Below are 24,336 nucleotides of genomic sequence, written 5' to 3'. Positions count from 1 at the left end.
AAGAAAATCGTGCCGACTGGTTTACTTATATAAGGAATTTGAAATGATTTATACTTTTACCTTTGATACTTAAGTATATTTGAGCAATTACGTTTACTTTTGATACTTAAATACATTTAAAACCAAATACCATTTGACTTTTACTCAAGTAGTATTTTACTGGGTGACTTTCCTTTTTACTTGAGTCATTTTCTTTTAAGGTATCTTTACTTTCACTCAAGTATGATATTGAGTCATTTTTCTACCACTTGTTATATCTCTGCTGATTATCTGTCTATCTGGTCTTGGAAGGAATAGAGAACTGCACCTTTCTATCAAATCATTGTGGGTGCAAAATTACCCCAAATGTGATTGGTTGCATCACTGCCTGTTATGGCAACTGCTTGGCCTCCGACCGCAAGGTACTACAAAGGGTAGTGCGTATGGCCCAGTACATCACCGGGGCCAAGCTTCCTGCCATCCAGGACCTCTATACCAAGCGGTGTCAGAGGAAGGCCCTAAAAATTGTCAAAGACTCCAGCCACCCTAGTCATAGACTGTTCTCTCTGCTACCGCATCCGCAAGCGATACCTGAGCACCAAGTCTAGGTCCAAAGGGCTTCTCAACAGCTTCTACCCCCAAGCCATAGGACTCCTGAACAGCTAATCAAATGGCTACCCAGACTGTTTGCATTGTTCCCCACCCCCCTCTTTTACTCTGCTGCTATTCTCTGTTTATAATCTATGCATAGTCACTTTAACCTCTACGGGATCGGTGCCCCCCCCATGACATGGTTGAGCTAACGTAGGCTAATGTGATTAGCATGAGGTTGTAAGTAACAAAAAATACATATTTGATATGGGCAGAAAGCTTAAATTCGTGATAATCTAACTGCACTGTTCAATTTACAGTAGCTATTACAGTGAAAGAATGCCATGCAATTGTTTGAGGAGAGCGCACAATTAGGAACTTGAAAATGTATTAATAAACCAATTAGGCACATTTGGGCAGTCTTGATACAACATTTTGAACAGATATGCAATGGTTCATTGGATCAGTCTAAAACTTTGCACATACACTGCTGCCATCTAGTGGCCAAAATCTAAATTGCGCCTGGGCTTGGTTAACAGCCTTGCTCAGGGGCAAAACCACAGAGTTGTGTCCTGTCAGCTCGGGGATTCGATCCAGCAACCTTTTGGTTACTGGCCAAACGCTCTAACCTCCAGGCTACGTGCATGCGTGCGTGCGTGCGTGCGTTACATGAAAAACAGCAAAGTCTTTCGAAAGGGTTAGAATAAAGAAGAACTATAAGGAAAATACAGTAGATGAATAAAGTATTTTTCTTAAAGGTTAAAAAAGCAGTAGTATTTATTTTACAATCTACCATTGCAGCTTCATTGACATTATTCTGCTAATTTTGTTAAAAGTTTTTGAAATATCAATTGTGAAAAATCTATATTGAAGTAATCTATGTCAAATATGGCGGTGTCCTTGGCAATAAAATGATGTGGTGCATTTGGTATTTGGTGATAACAAGGCTACGGTAAAGGCTTCCTTTTATTCTACACACGGTAGAGCTTGGTCAGTCATTATGAGAGAGGGGATGATAAGGTTCTGCAAAAAGATGATTCTGAGATAATTGGTTTTAAAGGTCCAAAGCCTCGTAACACAATCCCAGTCCCATCCAATAACTACATCATAATAAAGCTACGGTCTGGGTTTTGGGAAGCTGTTCAATCATCCTTGATATTTGCCCATTTATATTTTGAAGGATATACTGTAACTCAACTCATGAGCTTAGTTTAACCGTCTATCTTTATCATAACCCAAAATATAAGGTTTTATTCATTGTTTACAAAGAAGAGGATTGTAAACATAACATATACAGCCTCAAAATATGGTTAAAACTATCATTACTGTGATCTCATGGAAGCCCACACCAGCCCAAAATGGGATAGCTCATCACAGGCTAGCCCACACTAAGCCCACACCAAGCCCACACCAGCCCAAAATGGGATAGCTCATCACAGGCTAGCCCACACTAAGCCCACACCAAGCCCACACCAGCCCAACACGGGCTAGCTCATCACAGGCTAGCCCACACCAAGCCCACACCAAGCCCACACCAGCCCAACACGGGCTAGCTCATCACAGGCTAGCCCACACCAAGCCCACACCAAGCCCACACCAGCCCAACACGGGCTAGCTCATCACAGGCTAGCCCACACCAAGCCCACACCAAGCCCACACCAGCCCAACACGGGCTAGCTCATCACAGGCTAGTCCACACCAAGCCCACACCAGCCCAACACGGGCTAGCTCATCACAGGCTAGCCCACACCAAGCCCACACCAAGCCCACACCAGCCCAACACGGGCTAGCTCATCACAGGCTAGCCCACACCAAGCCCACACCAAGCCCATACCAGCCCAACACGGGCTAGCTCATCACAGGCTAGCCCACACCAAGCCCACACCAAGCCCACACCAGCCCAACACGGGCTAGCTCATCACAGGCTAGTCCACACCAGCCCAACACGGGCTAGCTCATCACAGGCTGGTCCACACCAGCCGAACACGGGCTAGTCCATGCTGGTTCAACGGTTATGGGGCCCTCATTGGACCATGCGTGTGAGGGTAGAATAGCATCGTCCCAATGGGGGAAAGTGTTTTATGCTGTTCCACTCACTTGTAGCGGTCGGGGTTAATTCAAATTTGGTGGCGTAGTTTGTAAAGAGTTTTTTTGTGCACTAGTTACTAAGAGTGTTCCAGTTGAAGTTTTCTGTTGTATGACGCCAGTAAATGTGGAACACTTGTACACTGCCATTCTAAAGCTTTAAAAAAAATGCTAATATGAACGCATGTGACATATTACAAACGTATGTTGCTCGGTAGTAAAATTCAAAGGCTCGTAAATGTTGCAATATATGAATTACTGTTACAGTATTTGAATAAACTTGCAATAAATGCATTTAAAGCAATAAATAACACCTGCTTCCCTCTCCAATCTCATCGGCACTGAGACGGTCTAAGATCTCTTTGTCTCACACACACGCCAAACACACACGCACGCACACACACACACACACACACACACACACACACACACACACACACACACACACACACACACACACACACACACACACACACACACACACACACACACACACACACACACACACACACACATACAGGGACTCTATTGACATAAATTTAGCAACGCTATGAAAGACAACAGTGCGAGGGCATCAAAGCACGACAGGAAAAATGTGCACAGCTTATCCAATTTGCACCACAGTCAACGATGGTACTGTCTCCACATTTTCCCTCTTACTCAGACAATCCCCTCAGTCAGATGCCACAGAGATCCAATTTAGAGGGCTTACTCTGGGCTTCAAGGGTATGAGGTCAGATCATAGAGAGGTCAATGCGTGTGCATTCTTTTTTGTATAGATTGAGTGCCCTGTCAAAACATAAAGCTTACAAAGATCCAGGTATATAAGTAGCCATGAACATACTGTAGACAAGGGGCAGAGTGAAAGGAGTACACATCCACAGAACTGCACATCCCTGATCCTGTACTGTGTCCATTCTAGGACACCCGCAGCATACCGTTTATAGAATGGTAGTTGAATGTAGTAGCAAAGTAGTTCTAACACCTCTCTCATCCTTAGTGTCTGACCCAGAATCTGTGCTGGGATAAGCTATATGGGATAAGTTTCTATCAAACACACCACTGAGTGTCCCAATGAACACGTCCAAACGTGCCACAGCCAGCGTCCAATCAGGGCATGTTGGGTGGAGTTCGGAACATGATAGATGATATTAGAATATTTAGTGTAGGATCACAATACTATTTGAATGGGAGAGGTAAGGTTTTAATGAGAGCTGTATTATACATTTTGCTTTTGAATCCATATTTACACAGCCACCAATTCAGGGCCGGCCTTAGCCTTTTGGGGGCCCTAAGTGAGATTTGGTTGGGGGCCCCCCACCTAAGGGGGGCTAAACCTTTTGGTGGCCCCCCTTTATTTCCTGAATAAACTTGCATTTCCGTATGGCTAACGAGACGTGGTGTGATCACAAAAACATACAGGAACTCAAATCCTTCTGTTCACCTGATTTAGAATTCCTCACAATCAAATGTCGACCGCATTATCTACCAAGGGAATTCTCTTCGATTATAATCACAGCCGTATATATTCCCCCCAAGCAGAGACATCGATGGCTCTGAGCGAACTTTATTTGACTCTTTGCAAACTGGAATCCATACATCCTGAGGCTGCATTCATTGTAGCTGGGGATTTTAACAAGGCTAATCTGAAAACAAGACTCCCTAAATTGTATCAGCATATCGATTGCGCAACCAGGGCTGGCAAAACCTTGGATCATTGCTATTCTAACTTCCGCGACGCATATAAGGCCCTGCCCCGCCCTCCTTTCGGAAAAGCTGACCACGACTCCATTTTGTTGATCCCTGCCTACAGACAGAAACTAAAACAAGAAGCTCCCACGCTGAGGTCTGTCCAACGCTGGTCCGACCAATCTGATTCCACACTCCAAGACTGCTTCCATCACGTGGACTGGGATATGTTTCGTATTGCGTCAGACAACAACATTGACAAATACGCTGATTCGGTGTGCGAGTTCATTAGAACGTGCGTTGAAGATGTCATTCCCATAGCAACGATTAAAACATTCCCAAACCAGAAATCGTGGATTGATGGCAGCATTCGCGTGAAACTGAAAACGCAAACCACTGCGTTTAATCAGGGCAAGGTGACCGGAAACATGACCGAATACAAACAGTGTAGCTATTGCCTCCACAAGGCAATCAAACAAGCTAAGCGTCAGTATAGAGACAAAGTAGAATCTCAATTCAACGGCTCAGACACAAGAGGTATGTGGCAGGGTCTACAGTCAATCACGGATTACAAAAAGAAAACCAGCCCCGTCACGGACCAGGATGTCTTGCTCCCAGGCAGACTAAATAACTTTTTTGCCCACTTTGAGGACAATACAGTGCCACTGACACGGCCTGCAACGAAAACATGCGGACTCTCCTTCACTGCAGCCGAGGTGAGTAAAACATTTAAACGTGTTAACCCTCGCAAGGCTGCAGGCCCAGACGGCATCCCCAGCCGCGCCCTCAGAGCATGCGCAGACCAGCTGGCTGGTGTGTTTACGGACATATTCAATCAATCCCTATCCCAGTCTGCTGTTCCCACATGCTTCAAGAGGGCTACCATTGTTCCTGTTCCCAAGAAAGCTAAGGTAACTGAGCTAAATGACTACCGCCCCGTAGCGCTCACTTCCGTCATCATGAAGTGCTTTGAGAGACTAGTCAAGGACCATATCACCTCCACCCTGCCTGACACCCTAGACCCACTCCAATTTGCTTACCGCCCAAATAGGTCCACAGACGATGCAATCTCAACCACACTGCTCACTGCCCTAACCCATCTGGACAAGAGGAATACCTATGTGAGAATGCTGTTTATCGACTACAGCTCGGCATTTAACACCATAGTACCCTCCAAGCTCGTCATCAAGCTCGAGACCCTGGGTCTCGACCCCGCCCTGTGCAACTGGGTACTGGATTTCCTGACGGGCCGCCCCCAGGTGGTGAGGGTAGGCAACAACATCTCCACCCCGCTGATCCTCAACACTGGGGCCCCACAAGGGTGCGTTCTGAGCCCTCTCCTGTACTCCTTGTTCACCCACGACTGCATGGTCACACACGCCTCCAACTCAATCATCAAGTTTGCGGACGACACAACAGTGGTAGGCTTGATTACCAACAACGACGAGACGGCCTACAGGGAGGAGGTGAGGGCCTTCGGAGTGTGGTGTCAGGAAGATAACCTCACACTCAACGTCAACAAAACTAAGGAGATGATTGTGGACTTCAGGAAACAGCAGAGGGAACACCCCCCTATCCACATCGATGGAACAGTAGTGGAGAGGGTAGTAAGTTTTAAGTTCCTCGGCATACACATCACAGTCAAACTGAATTGGTCCACCCACACAGACAGCATCGTGAAGTAGGCGCAGCAGTGCCTCTTCAACCTCAGGAGGCTGAAGAAATTCGGCTTGTCACCAAAAGCACTCACAAACTTCTACAGATGCACAATCGAGAGCATCCTGGCGGGCTGTATCACCGCCTGGTACGGCAACTGCTCCGCCCACAACAGTAAGAGGGTAGTGAGGTCTGCACAACGCATCACCGGGGACAAACTACCTGCCCTCCAGGACACCTACACCACCCGATGTTACAGGAAGGCCATAAAGATCATCAAGGACAACAACCACCCGAGCCACTGCCTGTTCATGTCATGTCTTGTTATGTCTGTTCCTGTCCTTTCTCTTGATAATACAGCTGTTCTACATCTGCCCTAACTAGCTCTTTCACTCTTCACACCTGTTCTCTCTTCCCCCTCTGATTAGGTCTCTATTTCTTTCTCTGTTCCTGCTACTTTCAGTGTCTGATTCTTGTTTGTGTTTTTTGATGCAAAGCAAGCTGGGACCTTGTCCTGTCCTGTCGGAGTCTGCCTGGCTGAGATCCTGCACTATAAACACAACGTTGGAAGAGGATTTATGCCATTCCTGTATTTTCATTAAAGAACTCTGTTTTCTGTTAAAACCGGCCATCAAGTTCATAACAGTTCACCCCGTATAATACAGCCACCAGGTGCATCAAAGCTGGGAACATTGATCAGACTGTTAAACAGCCACCCCTAACATTGAGTGGCTGCTGCCAACACACTGACTCAACTCCAGCCACTTTAATAATGGGAATTGATGGGAAATTATGTAAAATATATCACTAGCCACTTTAAACAATGCTACCTAATATAATGTTTACATACCCTACATTATTCATCTCATATGTATACGTATATACTGTACTCTATATCATCTACTGCATCTTTATGTTAATACATGTAATACATGTAATACATGTACACTTTAACTATGCCACTTTGTTTACATACTCATCTCATATGTATATACTGTACTCGATACCATCTACTGTATCTTGCCTATGCTGCTCTGTACCATCACTCATTCATATATCTTTATGTACATATTCTTTATCCCCTTACACTTGTGTGTATAAGACTGTAGTTTTGGAATTGTTAGTTAGATTACTTGTTGGTTATTACTGCATTGTCGGAACTAGAAGCACAAGCATTTCGCTACACTCGCATTAACATCTGCTAACCATGTGTATGTGACAAAAAATCTTTTGATTTGATTTGATTTGATTCTTGTTTACAAATGACCTATGTCGCATCGATATGAGTCAGAAACATTTATTCTAATGTCAAAAATTGACTACAAAATGTAAATAGTATTATTTTGGTCATAAAGTCAGTCTGTCACGTAAGGCAGGGCACCGTATGTAACGGCTGTTGTCGGGAGAAGAAGGTGAGGACCAAGGTGCAGCGTGGTAAGTGTTAATCATTTTAATAAACTTTACTGAACACTAAATACAAAGTAACAAAAGAGAACAACCGAAACAGCTCCGTCAGGTGCAACACACACTAAACAGAAAATAACCACCCGCAAACAAAAGTGGGAAAACAGGCTACCTAAGTATGGTTCTCAATCAGAGACAACAATTGACAGCTGCCTCTGATTGGGAACCATACCAGGCCAAACACATAAATATAACACACAGAACAAAACATAGAATGCCCATCCCAAATCACGCCCTGACCAAACTAAAATAGAGACATAAAAAAGGATCTAAGGTCAGGACGTGACACCGTAACAGTTTTCCTTGGGTTGGGTTTATTTCCATCCTTCTCACATGCCCACAGCTGGCAGTGGCAGCACCCAAGTAATCGTCAATTCGGCGCACAACTGGAATCAACCCAAATGTGATGCCCATGGTCTATTTGGTTAGGAATTCAATATCCCTATGGGGCAGGTTAAGGACCATCAGTTAATTACACAATGTACAGTGTGTGGTCTGCATATGGGAAGCAGCGGGGTAGAGAGAAGGAGGGGAAAAAGGGAGGTAGAGGAGGGGGAGATAGAAAGGGAGGGAGAGGCAGGGAAGGGGGTAGAGATAAGAGGGTGGGAGAGAGAGGGAGATGACCGAAGGAGTCGACAGACAGAGGAGTAGAGAGAGAAGTGATACAACATTAAACATACTCACCCTTCCCATTTACAAATTTACTGTACATACACAAAAACACAGATATTGTACATATTTCAAATATCACACCCACCCTGAAAAATGTTATTCATGCATTCGCTCATAGACAGACAGACTGATGAACACAAACGCAAGCACAAGCGCACACACACACACACACACACACACACACACACACACACACACACACACACACACACACACACACACACACACACACACATACACACACACTAACAGTGCCAGGTACAAGTTGGGTTACCCTTAGGACAGAGGGAGATGGAGAGATAGACAGCGAGCGGTAGGGAGGTAGAGAAAGGAGGAAGATAAGAAACAAGCAAACAATGAGAATAGAGCAGAAATGGACAGATGAAAAAGAGAGGGCAGATAAAGAAATAATGGATGTTAATTAGAGTCAATGACCTGAAAGCAGACGTCAAATTCATTTCTGAAAGGGATTGTGCAGCTCAATGACTTTGAAATTACTTTGAGATGCTTTGGGTATGAAATGTAACCCATGCTAACCAGTGGTGTAAAGTACTTAAGTAAAAATACTTTAAAGTACAACATCAGTAGTTTGTTGGGGTATCTGTAATTTACTATTTATATTTTTGACAACTTTTACTTTTACTTCACTACATTACTAAATAAAACAATGTACTTTTAACTCCTTACATTTTCCCTGACACCCAAAAGTACTCGTTACATTTAGAATGCTTAGCAGGACAGGAAAATGGTCCAATTTGCGCACTTATCAAAAGAATGTCCCTGTTCATTCCTACTGCCTCAGATCTGTCGGACGCAAACAAAATGTTTATGTCGGAGTGTTGGAGTGTGACCCTGGCTATCCGTAAATAAAAAAACAAGAAAATCGTGCTGTCTGGTTTGCTTAATATAAGGAATGTGAAATGATTTATAATTATATTTTTACTATTGATTCTTAAGTATATTTTAGCAATTACATTTACTTTTGATACTTAAGAAACTTTAAAACCAAATACTTTTACTTAAGTAGTATTTTACTTGGTGACCATTTTTTCTTGAGTCTTTTTTATTAAGGTATCTTTACTTTCACTAAAGTACGACATTAAGTCATTTTTCCACCACTGGCTATATCTCTGCAGATTATCTCTGCAGAGTTTCAGGCCTCGGAGTGAACATAATTGTACACTCGTAAAACCGTCTAAAAATTAGGGATATGGGGCTTACGTTGCAAACTTCCCTTGCTTGGCTAATCATTTAGACCACCCTCCAAGATGGCGACAGGGATTTCCCCCAAGGGCATATGGCAAGGGTAAGTGGACGAGGGTGTCTTTTAAGTGTTTGGACCGCAGCCCTTGTGTCCGAAGTCTGAATCAATCCCTGATTAGAGAGAACAATGGCCTGTGGTGACATTTCCCCTAGGTACAGATCTAGGATCAGCTTCCCCTCCACCTATCCTAACCTTAAACCTTAGTGCGGTGAATGAACCCAAGATCAGTGTCTCGGGGCAACTTCACCCAACACCAAAAATCAGCTGCACTGACTTGAGTATAGTATAGTGTCAGTCATTTGTCCTGCTACTGTCCTATACTGACATCTAGTGGCCAACAGTGATATCGCACATACTTTGTCCTGTGAATGTAACGCATGCACACGCACACACGCACGCACACACGCACGCACACACACATATTAGTATCATAGCAATCGTATTATTAACAAACATGCGAGTATCCATTTACTTTTAAAAAATGCAGACAATGCACATGGTTAAACAAAAAACAAACTTTAGTACCATGCGTAACAAGCTACATGCTAACTGTTTCATCAACGTTACAAAAAGAATAGTACTTCCACATATCAAAGCAGATGAAACTAGACCTCAATGTTGTGGTCACGTTCCAGGCTGTGTTTATTGCATGCGCCGTGCAGAATATCAGACCTTTTCCTAGCGAAGACAAGCTTCATTGCGGGAAACAGTCCTACAGCAAGCCATTCTTGAAAAGTACTTAACGTTAGCTTGTTTATTTGTTTTACGATGGCAGATGAAAGCAGCTATCAAAAGGTTATCACAGTAATACAAAATAAAAGGCTATAACACTGCAAATCAGCTTTTACCCGCCAATGTTGTACATCATAAAAATAAGCTAAACCTTACTATATTAAAGGCTGATTGAAGTGTATTGCAAGTAACTGATACCCAATCGTACAGTAAAACAATATATACTCTTAAAACAGATGCAGGCTTAAACCCTTGAACTAAGTGGTTGGCACAGTACAACTGCATGTCTGCCATTTTTAGCATGGCTGATAAGGCTCTAAAGCTCTATCTGCAAAAACATTCCACTTGCATAACATGGGACAGCTGTGCTAGCAGTGTATTGCCTTTGCTCATGGCGACTGTAAATACAATAAACACACAATAGGCTTTTTTTTAATCACCAACCCACTTTGAGTGTAATGATACGTTCTGCTACATACATGATACTGTACCTTCTAACACAAGAAAATGTCATCTACACTGGGGCAAAAAAGTATTTAGACACCAATTGTGCAAGTTCTCCCACTCATAAAGATGAGAGAGGCCTGTAATTTTCATCATAGGTACACTTCAACTATGACAGACAAAATGAGGAAAAAAATCCAGAAAATCACAATGTAGGATTTTTAATGAATTTATTTGCAAATTATGGTGGACAATAAGTATTTGGTCAATAACAAAAGTTTATCTCAATACTTTGTTATATACCCTTAGTTGGCAATGACAGAGGTCAAACGTTTTCTGTATTTTGGCCCATTCCTCCATGCAGATCTCCTCTAGAGCAGTGATGTTTTGGGGCTATTGCTGGGCAACACAGACTTTCAACTCCCTCCAAAGATGTTCTATGGGGTTGAGATCTGGAGACTGGCTAGGCCACTCCAGGACCTTGAAATGCTTCTTACGAAGCCACTCCTTCGTTGCCCGGGCAGTGTGTTTGGGATCATTGTCATGCTGAAAGACCCAGCCACGTTTCATCTTCAATGCCCTTGCTGATGGAAGGAGGTTTTCACTCAAAATCTCACGATACATGGCCCCATTCATTCTTTCCTTTACACGGATCAGTCGCCCTGGTCCATTTGCAGAAAAACAGCCCCAAAGCATGATATTACCACCGCCATGCTTCACAGTAGGTATGGTGTTCTTTGGATGCAACTCAGCATTCCTTGTCCTCCAACCACAACGAGTTGAGTTTTTACCAAAAAGTTATATTTTGGTTTCATCTGACCATATGACATTCTCCCAATCTTCTTCTGGATCATCCAAATGCTCTCTAGCAAACTTCAGATGGGCCTAGACATGTACTGGCTTAAGCAGGGGGACATGTCTGGCACTGCAGGATTTGAGTCCCTGGCGGAGTAGTGTGCTACTGATGGTAGGCTTTGTTACTTTGGTCCCAGCTCTCTGCAGGTCATTCACTAGGTCCCCCCGTGTGGTTCTGGGATTTTTGCTCACCGTTCTTGTGATCATTTTGACCCCACGGGGTGAGATCTTGCGTGGAGCCCCAGATCGAGGGAGAATATCAGTGGTCTTGTATGTCTTCCATTTCCTAATAATTGCTCCCACAATTGAGTTCTTCAAACCAAGCTACTTACCTATTGCAGATTCACTCTTCCCAGTCTGGTGCAGGTCTACAATTTTGTTTCTGGTGTCCTTTGACAGCTCTTTGGTCTTGGCCATAGTGGAGTTTGGAGTGTGACTGTTTGAGGTTGTGGACAGGTGTCTTTTATACTGATAACAAGTTCAAACAGGTGCCAATAATACAGGTAACGAGTGGAGGACAGAGGAGCCTCTTAAAGAAGAATTCACAGGTCTGTGAGATCCAGAATTCTTGCTTGTTTGTACGTGACCAAATACTTATTTTCCACCATAATTTGCAAATAAATAAAAAATCCTACAATGTGATTTTCTGGATTTCTTTCTTCTCATTTTGTCTGTCATAGTTGAAGTGTACCTATGATGAAAATTACAGGCCTCTCTCATCTTTTTATGTGGGAGGACTTGCACAATTGTTGGCTGACTAAATACTTTTTTGCTCCACTGTATATGTATAGAATTGTGTGTAACATCAACCTTTTATCACTCTCTTCTCCATACTTCCCATCCTCACCCCCCCTCGCTCTCTCTCTCTCTTATTCGATCAGCCTCCCCTTTCTCACTATTCTGTATTCTGTCTCTTTTTATCTATCATCCATCCACTATCCTCTCTCTGCCTCATTCACCCTCTCTGGGTCACAACCCGACCTCGGGGGGGGGGGGCGTATGAAACAGTACAAATCTGGGTCTATAGTGAAAAAGTATTTGTATGTTGTATTTATTATGGATCCCCATTAGCTGCACCCAGGGCAGCAGCTACTCCTCCTGGGGTCCAGCAACATTAAGGAAGTTATGTACAATTTAGAATATTACATGACATGTCATAACACTGTGGGGTGCAGTGCACATTTCAATTGACCACTTAAATGCTTAGACACAGCATAGAACTGGCTCTGCATCATTACTAACAGGGGTGGCACGGTAGCCTAGTGGTTAGAGTGTTGCACCAATTACCGGAAGGTTACAAGTTCAAATCCCCAAGCAGACATGGTACAAATCTGTCCTTCTGCCCCTGAACAGGTCATTAACCCCCTGATCCTATGCCATCAATAAAATTTTGTTCTTAACCGACTTGCCTAGTAAAATAAAATAGAGAAGATACACTGTCTTCTATCAAAGACTTCTCCCCCAATGATGTAGCCAGAAATGTGTTAGTTGGGTGGGCCTGCAGAAATGTGTGTGGCTTTAAAAGCTAATCTCATGCTTTTCTACACATTTTGCCATTTCAGCTGAAATATAATGTAGCCATTTTTAATGGGGATTAGGGGATTTGATCCAGCAACCTTCAGGTTACTGGACCAATGATCTAACCACTAGGCTAGTGTGTTTGCATGGAAGCTGCCACTTACCTGTCCTGTGGGTGCGAGATGAGGCAGAGGAGGGCCAATGAATGCTGTAGCTCCGACCTCTCTCCCAGTCCTCCTGAACACTGCAGTCCAGCTCGGTCACCCGCACACTGCCCCCTGCCTTACCCATCAGCATGCTGACGCTCTGCATTCTCCCACTTCGTATATCTGTCTGTCTCTGTCTGCCGGTCTGTCTGTCCATCTGTCTCTGTCTGTCTGTCACAATGTCTGTCTGTCGCTCAGTCTGTTCGTCTGTCCTTCCTTACGTCTGTCTGTCTCTTTGTCTCTGTCTGTCGGTCTTTCCCTAGTTCTTGCTGGCCGGCTGGCTATATACCAATAAAATGCAAATGAATTACTTAAAAATGATACAATGTGATTTTCTGGATTTTTGTTTTAGATTCCGTCTCTCACAGTTGAAGTGTACCTATGATAAAACAAATTACAGACCTCTACATGCTTTGTAAGTAGGAAAACCTGCAAAATCGTCACTGTGTCAAATACTTGTTCTCCCCACTGTAGATGTGTGGATGGAGAACTTTGGCAGCTGTGTGTGTGTGTGTGTGTGCTAGCTATGAGTACTGAGAGGATTATATACCCCTCTGCTGCAATTTAAAAAGTTGGAACTCACAAACCAGAGATAATAAGAGAGATGTCGGGGAAAGGGGAAACCAGCAAAGACGGAGAACTCGCTGTTATACGCACGCACACATGCACACACACACACACACACACACACACACACACACACACACACACACACACACACACACACACACACACACACACACACACACACACACACACACACACACACACACACACACAAGAGATGACAATGGGGGAGACCAAATCCTTCCAAAATACCCTCCAGTCACAGTACATTACAACTCTGCATTAGTGCCCTGTGGTATACGGTCTAATATACCACAGCTGTCAGCCAATCAGCCAACCAACTACCCAGTTTATAACAGACCGTATACCACAGGTATGACAAAACATGTATTTTTACTGCTCTAATTACATTGGTAACCAGTGTATGAAGCAATAAGACACTTTTGGGGTTTGTGGTTTATGGCCACTATACCACAGCTAAGGGCTGTTTCCAGGCACTCCGGGTTGCGTTGTTCAAAAGAACAGCCTTTAGCCATGGTATATTGACCATATACCACCACTCCTCAGGCCTTATTGCTTAAAAATCCTATATATTTTTTTTTTTTAAATGGTCTGGCTCCCTAGTGGTTAGGGGCCCTACACACAGCGCTTAGTCTGCCTATAGGAAGAGGAGGCTCTGTGCACACGCACACACACACACAGAGCCAGGTACGAGTTGGGTTCCCCTTAGGACAGAGGGAGATGGAGAGATAGACAGCGAGCAGTAGGGAGGTAGAGAAAGGAGGAAGATAAGAAACAAGCAATGAGAATAGAGCAGAAATGGACAGATGGAAAAAGAGAGGACAGATAAAGAAATAATGGACGTTAATTAGACTCAATGACCTGAAAGCAGACGTCAAATTCATTCCCGAAATGTATTGTGCAGCTTGAAGTTACTTTGAGATGATTTGGGTTATGAAACGTAACACATGCTCACTGGTGGGACATTGACTTAGTGGTGTTTGAATATTAGTTTTCCTAAATATTATCAGTTGCTGGCAGTTACTTGTTTTGCAAAACCAATTGCAGTCTCTCCCTGACTATAGATAAGGAAACAAATCTGTAAATGTGTAATTTGGCTGAATTATTCCTTTAATATCATGGATTGGCCAGATTCCAATCACATAGGCTGCTTTATACACGTGCAAGTTCAAGGTAAGGTTTTATTAGTCATACTGTATGAGAGGCAGGCAGCCCAATTATTATATTTTTTCCCACTAACTGGTATTTTGACAAATCAGATCAGATCTTTTTCAGAGCCGATCTGATTGGTCAAAAGGCCGATTTGTGAAAAAACATGTCAGAATTGGGCAGCCTGCGTGAACTCAGCCCTGGTGTCCCAGGTCTGAATCAGTCCCTGATAAGAGAGAATCATGACCCAGGCTGAAGTTTCCCCCAGGCACATATCTAGGATTAGCTTCCCCTCCACTAATCCTAACCTTAACCATTAGTGAAGTAAATGCAAAACTGACCCAAGATCAGTGCATAGGGGGCAACTTCACCCTACACTGAAAATCAGATGCACTGACTTGAGAAGAGGGGGAGTATAGTGTCAATTATTTGTCCTGCTACCAACGTAGACTGACATCTAGTGGCCAACAGTAATATAATACAGACTGTGCAGGGAATGTAAAGCACCCACACACATTATAGTAACATAGAAATTGTATTGTTAACAGACATTGGAGTATCCATATACTTTAAATATGCAGACATGGTTAAACAAAACATGACTTTCACTTTTCTTCAGTACCATGCACAACACGCTAGGCTACATGCTAACTGTGCACAGAGCATGCACTGTGAGTTCAGTACCCCTTTCAACAAAGTTAAAAATAAAATAAAAATACAACTTCTACATATCAAAGCAGATGAAACTATATAATGGTCATTCCAGGCCATTTTATTGCAAATGTATAATTAAAAAACGTGTCCCCCGAACCATCCACTTAAAAATTTAAATAAGTTTTTTTGTTTATTTGGACTCTGCTAAAGTGAGACTTTTTCCACAGTGTTATATTACAGCCTTATTTTAAAATGGATTAAATAAAAACATTTCCTCTTCAAACTACACACAATACCCCAAACTGACACAGCGAAAACAGGTTTTTGAATTTTTTGCAAATGTATAATTAAAAAACCCAGAAATCCCTTATTTAAATAAGTATTTGGACTCTGCTATGAGACTCCTACAACTTGATTCCTACAACTTGTCAACCTGTGGTAAATTCAATTGATTGGACATGATTTGGAAAAGCACACACTTGTCAATATAAGGTCCCACATTTGACAGTGCATGTCAGTGCAAAACAGATCTGGGGAAGGGTACCAAAATATGTTTGCAGTATTGAAGATCACTAAGAACACATTGGCCTCCATCATTCTTTTTTTGCCCTTTTTCTCCCCAATTTCATGGTATCCAATTGTTTTTTTAGTAGCTACTATGTTATCTCATCGCTACAACTCCCGTACGGGCTCAGGAGAGATGAAGGTTGAAGGTCATGCGTCCTCCGATACACAACCCAACCAAGCCGCACTGCTTCTTAACACAGCGCGCATCCAACCCGGAAGCCAGCCGCACCAATGTGTCAGAGGAAACACCGTGCACCTGGCAACCTTGGTTAGTGTCCAATGCACATGGCCCACCACAGGAGTCACTGGTGCACGATGAGACAAGGATATCCCCACCTTCCAAGCCCTCCCTAAACCGGACGACGCTAGGCCAATTGTGCATCGCCCCACAGACCTCCCGGTCACGACAGAGCCTGGGCGCAAACCCAGGGTCTCTGGTGGCACAGCTGGCATTGCAGTACAGCGCCATTAACCACTGCACCACCTAGGAAGCTGGACTCCATCATTCTTAAATGAAAGAAGTTTGGAACCACCAAGGCCCTTCCGAGAGCTGGCCGCTCTGCCAAACTGAGTAATCAGGGGAGGAAGGTCTTGGTCAGGGAGGTGACCAAGAACCCAGTGGTCACTCTGACAGAGCTCCAGAGTTCCTCCGTGGAGATGGGAGAACCATCCAGACGGACAACCATCTCTACAGCACTCCACCAATCAGGCCTTTATGGTAGAGTGGCCAGACGGAAGCCACTCCTCAGTAAAAAGCCGATGACAGCCCGCTTGGAGTGGCCAAAAGGCACCTAAAGAACTCTCAGACCATGAGTAGCAAGATTCTCTGCTCTGATGAAACAAGATTGAACTCTTAGGTCTGAATGCCAAGCGTCATGTCTGGAGGAAACCTGCACCATCCGTACGATGAAGCATGGTGATGGCATCATGCTGTGGGGATGTTTTTCAGCGGCCGGGACTGGGAGACTAGTCAGGATCGAGGGAAAGATAAACGGAGCAAAGTACAGAGAGAGATCCTTGATGAAAACCTGCTCCAGAGTACTCAGAACCTCAGACTTTGGCAACGGTTATCCTTCCAACAGGACACCGACCCTAAGCACACAGCCAAGACAATGCAGGAGTGGCTTCTGGACAAGTCTCTGAATGTTCTTGAGTGGCCCAGCCAGAGCCCCGATCGTTCATCTCTGGAGAAACCTGAAAATAGCTGTGCTGTGACGCTCCCCATCCAACCTGACAGAGCTTGAGAGGATCTGCAGAGAATAATGGGAGAAAATCCACAAATACAGGTGTGCCAAGCTTGTACCCAAGCCGACTCGAGGCTGTAATCACTGCCAAAGGTGCTTCAAAAAAGTACTGAGTAAAGGGTTCGAATACTTATGTAAATGTCATATTTCAGTTTTTTATTTATAATACATTTGCAAAAATTCCTATAAAACAGTTTTTGCTTTGTCATTATGGGGTATTGTGTTTAGATTGGTGAGGGGAAAAAAACGATTTAATCCATTTTAGAATAAGGCTGTAATGTAACAAAATGTGGAAAAAGTCAAGGGGTCTGAATGCTTTCCCGAATGCCCTGTATGCATTGTTTAAAGTCGTTAGGGCAAGCAAATTGGCTTGTCCCAGTAGCGATGAGTAGAGTAGTAGTGACATGTTTTGGGGATTTAGAGATATCTATCAATTATTTTAAATGCTAGAAAGTAAACAAAGTTATTTAAATATTGTATAAATCAATAAAAACAAAGAATGCTATTAGAATACTTTTATAGGAATGATATTAAAACCAATATAATATGTGTCCCTAAGTTTTATTTCATTGGTGTTACTGCCTTGAATATCACTCATTACAAAGATATACAAGAACCTTGAGCATTCCCTCCGGTGGCAAACTGTTATTGGGGGAGGGGTCGATATTAAATAAAATTATTAGTTAATCACACCCTTTTAGTATGTCATACATTTGAAGATTTCATTGATCATTTGGTGTGTCTAAATTCCAAGTGTCATTGGTGTTAGTAAATGTAAATAAAAACCTTTAATTGTGAGCCAAATGATTAACCTCACCACTTTAACAAACAAGAGTGATCTCCAGTGTTCTGCAACAGAACCGATACTTTCATCTCTTGAGAACCGGTTATTATTTTTTGTTCCAAATAGAGTGTATTCCTAATGTCTAGTGTAGAATTCGTAAGTCAGTGAAGTGATGATGCCTGTAATAGACTAAACACAATCCTATTCACGTCATGATGTTCAGTACTTCAAGCAAAACCCCATCCATGTCCACCCTTTTCTCTCGCTCCCTCTCCCCACCCATGAAATATCAGTCACTTCTCATGCCTGCACTTAACAATCAAACATGTAAACAACTAGTTTACCTGTTCCATAACAAGCAGCTCAATCCCGTGCTTATTGGTGGAGTAAATGAATGAGTGAAATTGAAATGAATTGTGAATTCTGGGCGTAACCCTGCCCCGGATTCAAACCTGTGTTCAGCGACTGTCAAGCCAACACCTTAACTGTTGAATTGTTGGCTTAACAATTGCTGGACCCGGGTTCAAGTCCCGGACTGGGCCACCCCTAAAATTGGCCCCAATATACTTCTATGATTGGTTAAATTGACTACTTCCCTTAACTGACCAATTTTTAGCTACAACTTCCGAGTCCATTTGAGAGGATCAGCTTAAGCAAAGTGAGGTGTAGCATTACTGATCTACAAACAGTATTCCCTGACAAATAATAGGTTTTGTGTGATTGAGATTCGCAGAGCCACGCCTCCCCTGGCTCAGGCCATCCCCTGCCAAACACACATGCACAACCAGACATTGACTGGTTGGTTGATTGATTCGAGACAGCTTGTGTCAATTACAGAACATTTCCTAGGATTTTATGCCTGCAACAACTAGAGGATAATGCTGGGAATACAGGTCAAATGACAGTTCCTTCATTTCCACAACAAAAAGCATGGACCTAAGCATGATAATGATAAGCATTGTCTCCCCTCTGTGGCTGCACAGCCACCAAGACTGTTCCTCCGACAGTGAAGACTGTTCCTCAGACAGTGATGTCTGCAATCTGGAATTCATAAGGAAGTGCTGTCTGGAACACTACCATTCAGTTTGAACACTTTAGAACTCTCTCTTTTTCTCTCTCTCGTTTTATTTCTCTCTCACTGTGTCTCTCTCTTTCTCACATGCATACAAACAGACGCACAAAGATAGGCATACATACACACACACACACACCAGTGGCGGTCAGTACCGTTTAAGACGAGGGAGGACGATTTATTTATATCACAGCATATTGGATGACTCTCGTTCATATTCCATTCACCTAGATCAATGTAACAGCAATAGGTTTAGGCCACTACGTGATACTAGAATACTTTTCCCTATACCCATCATGACGTTGCTGCACACAGGTTGAGAGACAAATTTGAGGCAACAGACAGCGACATCAATGCCACCTTGCACAATACCACCTATATCAGCATACCAGCTGATATAGGGTGTAATCATTAGTCCAACAGTTGCAAACGAGAGTTTCTATTGGACAAATTCAAGTATGTCTATCCCCGTTTTTTTCCGTTTGCTTCCGTTTAATAAGCATATTTCAACAGAATCGGCAGAACGAATTACACGCGTAAACACAGTTCACTTTCATAGCAGCCGCATTATAGTCCGCGCTCTCCTCCTCTAATCTTGTCCCTTCGCCTATGGACTTCAATGCACAACAGTAAAAAACCTTTCCAAGCTGAACCGCTACACACAGCCTACATCGTTGTCACCATATTAGCTAAAGTAGCATCATAGTCATAGTCATAGTTAATAGAACCAACCCATTAGTAAACCCGCGACAATCACACAGTAACGTTAGTGTACAGGGCCCTGGTGGCAATAAATGAGTAATACCAAAAGCTTACCTTGACTTGGAAGAGTTCCAGTCTTGTATTGGATAGTCATAGCCAGCTGGCTAACATAGCATCCCTCTGTTTGAACAGTGTGTTTCAGTAGGCTAAATTAGCTAGCTGCATTTGCTAACTAAGTGAAATTGAAAGTGAACAAAAAATGACAAAATCTCTCTCTATTTCTCTTTTGCTTCTCCTTCATTTTGAAAGAAATACATGTTTTCATGCCTGTTCAACTATTGTCTTTTCTCTCTCTTTGAGTCAACTACTCACCACAGTTTATGCACTGCAGTGCTAGCGAGCTGTAGCTTATGATTTCAGTACTAGATTACTTATCTGATTATTTTATTGGGTGGACAACATGTCAGTTCATTCTGCAAGAAATCTGATAGGCTGGAGGATGTCCTCCGGAAGTTGTCATAATTACTGTGTAAGTCTATGGGTGGGTTGAGAACCTTGTGCCTCCTGGGTTTTGTATTGAAGTCAGGACCTAGAGGAGGACTGAAGCTAGCTGTCCTCCGGCTACACCATGGTGCTAACCTACACAGTGCTGTTGAGGCTACTGGAGACCTTCTTGGCAAAATAGTGTGTTTTAATCAATTGTTCGGTGACGTGATTGTATTTAGTATTGTTTTATCTAAAAATACTAACTTTTTGAATGTTTTACAATTTACAATTTTATGAAATTCACTGAGGAGGATGGTCCTCCCCTTCCTCCTCTGAGGAACCTCCACTGACACACACACACACACACAAATGCAAGCAAGCACACACACACACAACTGCACAAACACACACACGCATGCACACACACGTATTTAGATATTTTCTCCACACTCTTTATATAATAATTAGAAAACATCAGTCTGGATCGTCAATCATCTTTTGCCACAGAATCTGAATCTCCTCTTTGTAACACACAGCGCTCTGTTATTCTCCCTTCTTCTTTGTCCTCCTTGGTCCACCTTTTCCCCTCTTCTCCTCATCATCCAGCTCCTCTTCCTCCTCTCCGTGTGGGACTCTCAGGTGAAGAAAGTGGGCAATTCTTCCTTCTGAATTGACCCTTGACCCTGGGAAGAGGAATAGGCTATTGTTAAAGGTGTACTGTCAAATGTTGTTTGTTTTGCTTCTTAGCCAAATGTTTTTGTAGTAACTAACAGATTGCACCTTCAAGAGTGAGTAAATGAGAGAGTGAGTGAGTGAGTGAGTGAGTGAGTGAGTGAGTGAGTGAGTGAGTGAGTGAGCTAGAGCATGTATTTGTCTGTGAGTGCGTGCGTGCAAGCGAGCGATAGAGTATTTCTGCTGATACTCCTCTGCGTTCCAATTCTCTACCCTTCAGCCTTAAGTGTACACTTGTTCACTTGCTGCATTTAAAAATAAAGCACTGGTGTGGAAGTTGTGGAAACTCCCTCTATCCCATGCTTACACCAATCCAATGTTTTGAAATTGGCGAGTGTGGGAAGGGGTGCACATGTGCACACTGCGTGGGACTTGGGACATAACACCCATGTTGTGCTTCTCTCACCAGTGGTGGAGACAGGGGATATATCCAGGCTCTCCTCACAGTCCACGCTTTCCTCCCCAGAGAAGTCATCTGTCTCTTCAGGGCCACAGGTTCCCAGAGACTTCATGCGGGCTTGAGCCATCCTCTGTACAGCTGTGAAACCACACAGACAAACAGGCAGACAGACAGAATGACAGACAGACAGACAGACAGACAGGCACAGAAAAGAGGGTAATAGTTTTTAGAACCAAAACAGTTTTAAGATCAGCTATGCCAAAAATGACAAACTGTACTTTAGTATGCAGCCACAGAAAGAAATGGACGGACAAACAGATCGGGACACGAGACTTAATGCACGGCTTCAGGTATTGCTAATAGTAAATATACTATATCATAAGGAACGGGTCATGTGAGAGTGTGTGCGATGTTGCCTGTCTGCACTGCAGCTGTGTGCCCCATCCTATAATCCTGGATGATCCAGAGCAGTGGAGACTCACAGCTGTCTCTGCCCCTAATCTCACAACACCCACACGTTCACACACACGTTCACTTACACACACACACGCACACACACAAACTAACCCAACACACACACACCTCATGATTAAGCCATTTCCACTTAAAACCCTTTCAGTCAAGACAGATATAGACTAATCCCAGGCCAGAAAACATGGCTACAGACAGGAAGTGGTTTCCTCAACTCTCCCAAATGCTTTATGGGTCACTGTTTACATAATAAGATGATGGATAGTCAACCTACCTTTGAGTGATGGAGGCTGGTACACATGCGCATTGATGTTCTTGGTGAGGACGCCATTTTCCCCAATGACCCACTATGCAGGTAAAGAGAAAAACAATGTCAAATCTACAAAGGACCACTATTCCCTATGTAAGGCACTACTGGCCAAATGTAGTGTGCAATATAGGGATCAGGGTGCCATTTAGGCTGCATCAGACTAACTCACTGCATATCCAACACATTGGCCTAAGAAAACGGTGCCTTGCTCTCAAATGAAAACTGAGACAACCACAACAGATTGTCACATCATGTTAGGGTCTTCACACCTGGTTCTTGAGAGCCACAAAGTGTGCAGACATTAGTTACAGTCCAACACCTGATTCAAGTAATCAGTCTTGATAAGACATGTACAGATGTAGGATCTTCATTTGATCGCCCTGTTGCAGTAAAACCTTCCTGCAATGCAGGAATATTAAAACGTGTAGTGTATTTGAAGTTTAAAAAGGCTTCTGACGTTTGTAATTTCCACTTTGAAATTTCAGACTTGATTTTCCCTTACGATAAATGTATCAACCACTACAAAAATGTCAATAGAGTCAATGTGCGTGCTCACAGAAATCGAATTAGCATCAACAATCCCCATCAAAATCCGTTTTAAGATGCAGATGTCTTTTTGCATGGGCTGCGCCTCAATCCACCACATCCGCCAATGCGGTGGAAGGTGGCCGAACTGCAGTGGTGTTTGTCAGACCTTGAGAAATATTCTCACGAAAACAAATGGTTTGGCCTCCAAAACTAATATGACCAATATGGAAAGATAAGACTCTCACGAACACGATGGTGTCCATTTTGCTTGTCTGAAGGTAGCCCGGTACTAGTGTCAAACATTTATGGAAGTGTATATGGAAGTAGTTTAGTGCCCAAATGTTTTATTTTAATATGGGTAAAAAAGTAACAAAAAATGCTTCCCTATCTTCCTTATACCTCTCAGATATAGGACAGACACTTTAAAACATACCTTCTTTTGATGTATTTTTCCAGTATCGGTTATTCCATGTGTGAATCAGCTATTCAAAGTGTTTCTACAGGCTAAAAGGGTCCTAAAAGTCATAGCTAAAGGATCTTAAAACAATTCCGTATGTTAGTTTAGTAGAACCCCCCCCCCGTCCTGTTTTAGATTCAGGATTATTTTCCTGTTGTAGCAAATTAAGATCCCACATCTGTTCCAGTTTTAACAGGTGTGATAGAGCTGGGCTTGATAAAAAAATCCTGCACAACCCATTGCTCTCCAGAACAAGAATTGGGGGACCACTGCTGACATAATGTAATTGAATGTTGTGGTTAGTACTTCAAGGACTGCATGTAGGTTTAGTGGTGTGATAGTACTTGCAGGCATTTAAGGTGGTGCTGTTTTACCTGGTGATTGTCGATTTCCTCCTCGGGAGACGGTTGGTCTGTCAAACGGAATAGCGTAGCGGGTGTTGGTCTCCGCCTTCGAATCTGAACAAAAGTGAAAGCATTTGTTTGGATTCAATCTCTCAAAGTGCTTATGGGTGAATCCTAAATTCCACCTCATTCCAATTTTCATTTAATTGGCAATGCATGACCAAGTGAAAATTTGAGTGACCAACTACTGCAGTTCTGTAGTAGTGAACGAGACAAGGCATGCCAGCCCGTGATGTAACACTATTCAGAAATTTGGGCCCTGGATTGTCCAAAATCAGGATTACATCATGTTGAAAATGCACGTCCTGGTTTATGAGTCTTGCTGGGATCGAGATAGCCGGATTACAGCTCCCTCCACTATTTTGCTTTATTTCCTTATCCTCAGCCTCTGTAATCTTGTGCTTTTTCCACCACAGCCTAATCCTGGCTGTTCCTTCCCTCCTCTGATGCACTTCCAGTTCTCTTCACAAATAGTCTTGGACAATCTTACAGCCTCTCCCCCTGTTCTTTAGTCAGTCAGACAGGCAGACAGTTAGTCCATCAACTCTCATCCACTCATTTCAAGTCCAGTCTACATCCATTGCTGTCTCACTTGCCTGCTCCATCTCCCTCCCTCATACATGCTGTATCCAC

At 43.2% G+C, this 24,336-nt stretch overlaps 1 protein-coding gene across 1 annotated transcript in view; it reads right to left on the bottom strand.

Annotated features, from left to right (window-relative positions):
• Positions 1–15,979: 15,979 nt before the first annotated feature.
• LOC135504837 (protein phosphatase 1 regulatory subunit 1B-like) overlaps positions 15,980–24,336 on the bottom strand; it is a 37,403-nt gene continuing 29,046 nt past the window's right edge. The window contains exons 2-5 of the mRNA XM_064923729.1: positions 23,674–23,757; positions 22,279–22,351; positions 21,540–21,671; positions 15,980–21,084 (exon numbers count right to left, since the gene is read on the bottom strand). Coding sequence (XP_064779801.1) covers positions 20,945–21,084; positions 21,540–21,671; positions 22,279–22,351; positions 23,674–23,757 — 429 coding nt within the window. The 3' untranslated portion in view covers positions 15,980–20,944. The remainder of the gene's footprint in view (positions 21,085–21,539; positions 21,672–22,278; positions 22,352–23,673; positions 23,758–24,336) is intronic.

This window comes from Oncorhynchus masou, chromosome 18 (assembly GCF_036934945.1).
Source record: "Oncorhynchus masou masou isolate Uvic2021 chromosome 18, UVic_Omas_1.1, whole genome shotgun sequence".
Taxonomy (NCBI): domain Eukaryota; kingdom Metazoa; phylum Chordata; class Actinopteri; order Salmoniformes; family Salmonidae; genus Oncorhynchus; species Oncorhynchus masou.
The sequence above is the reverse complement of the archived record's forward strand: the minus strand, read 5'-3'. Positions and strand labels throughout refer to the sequence as shown.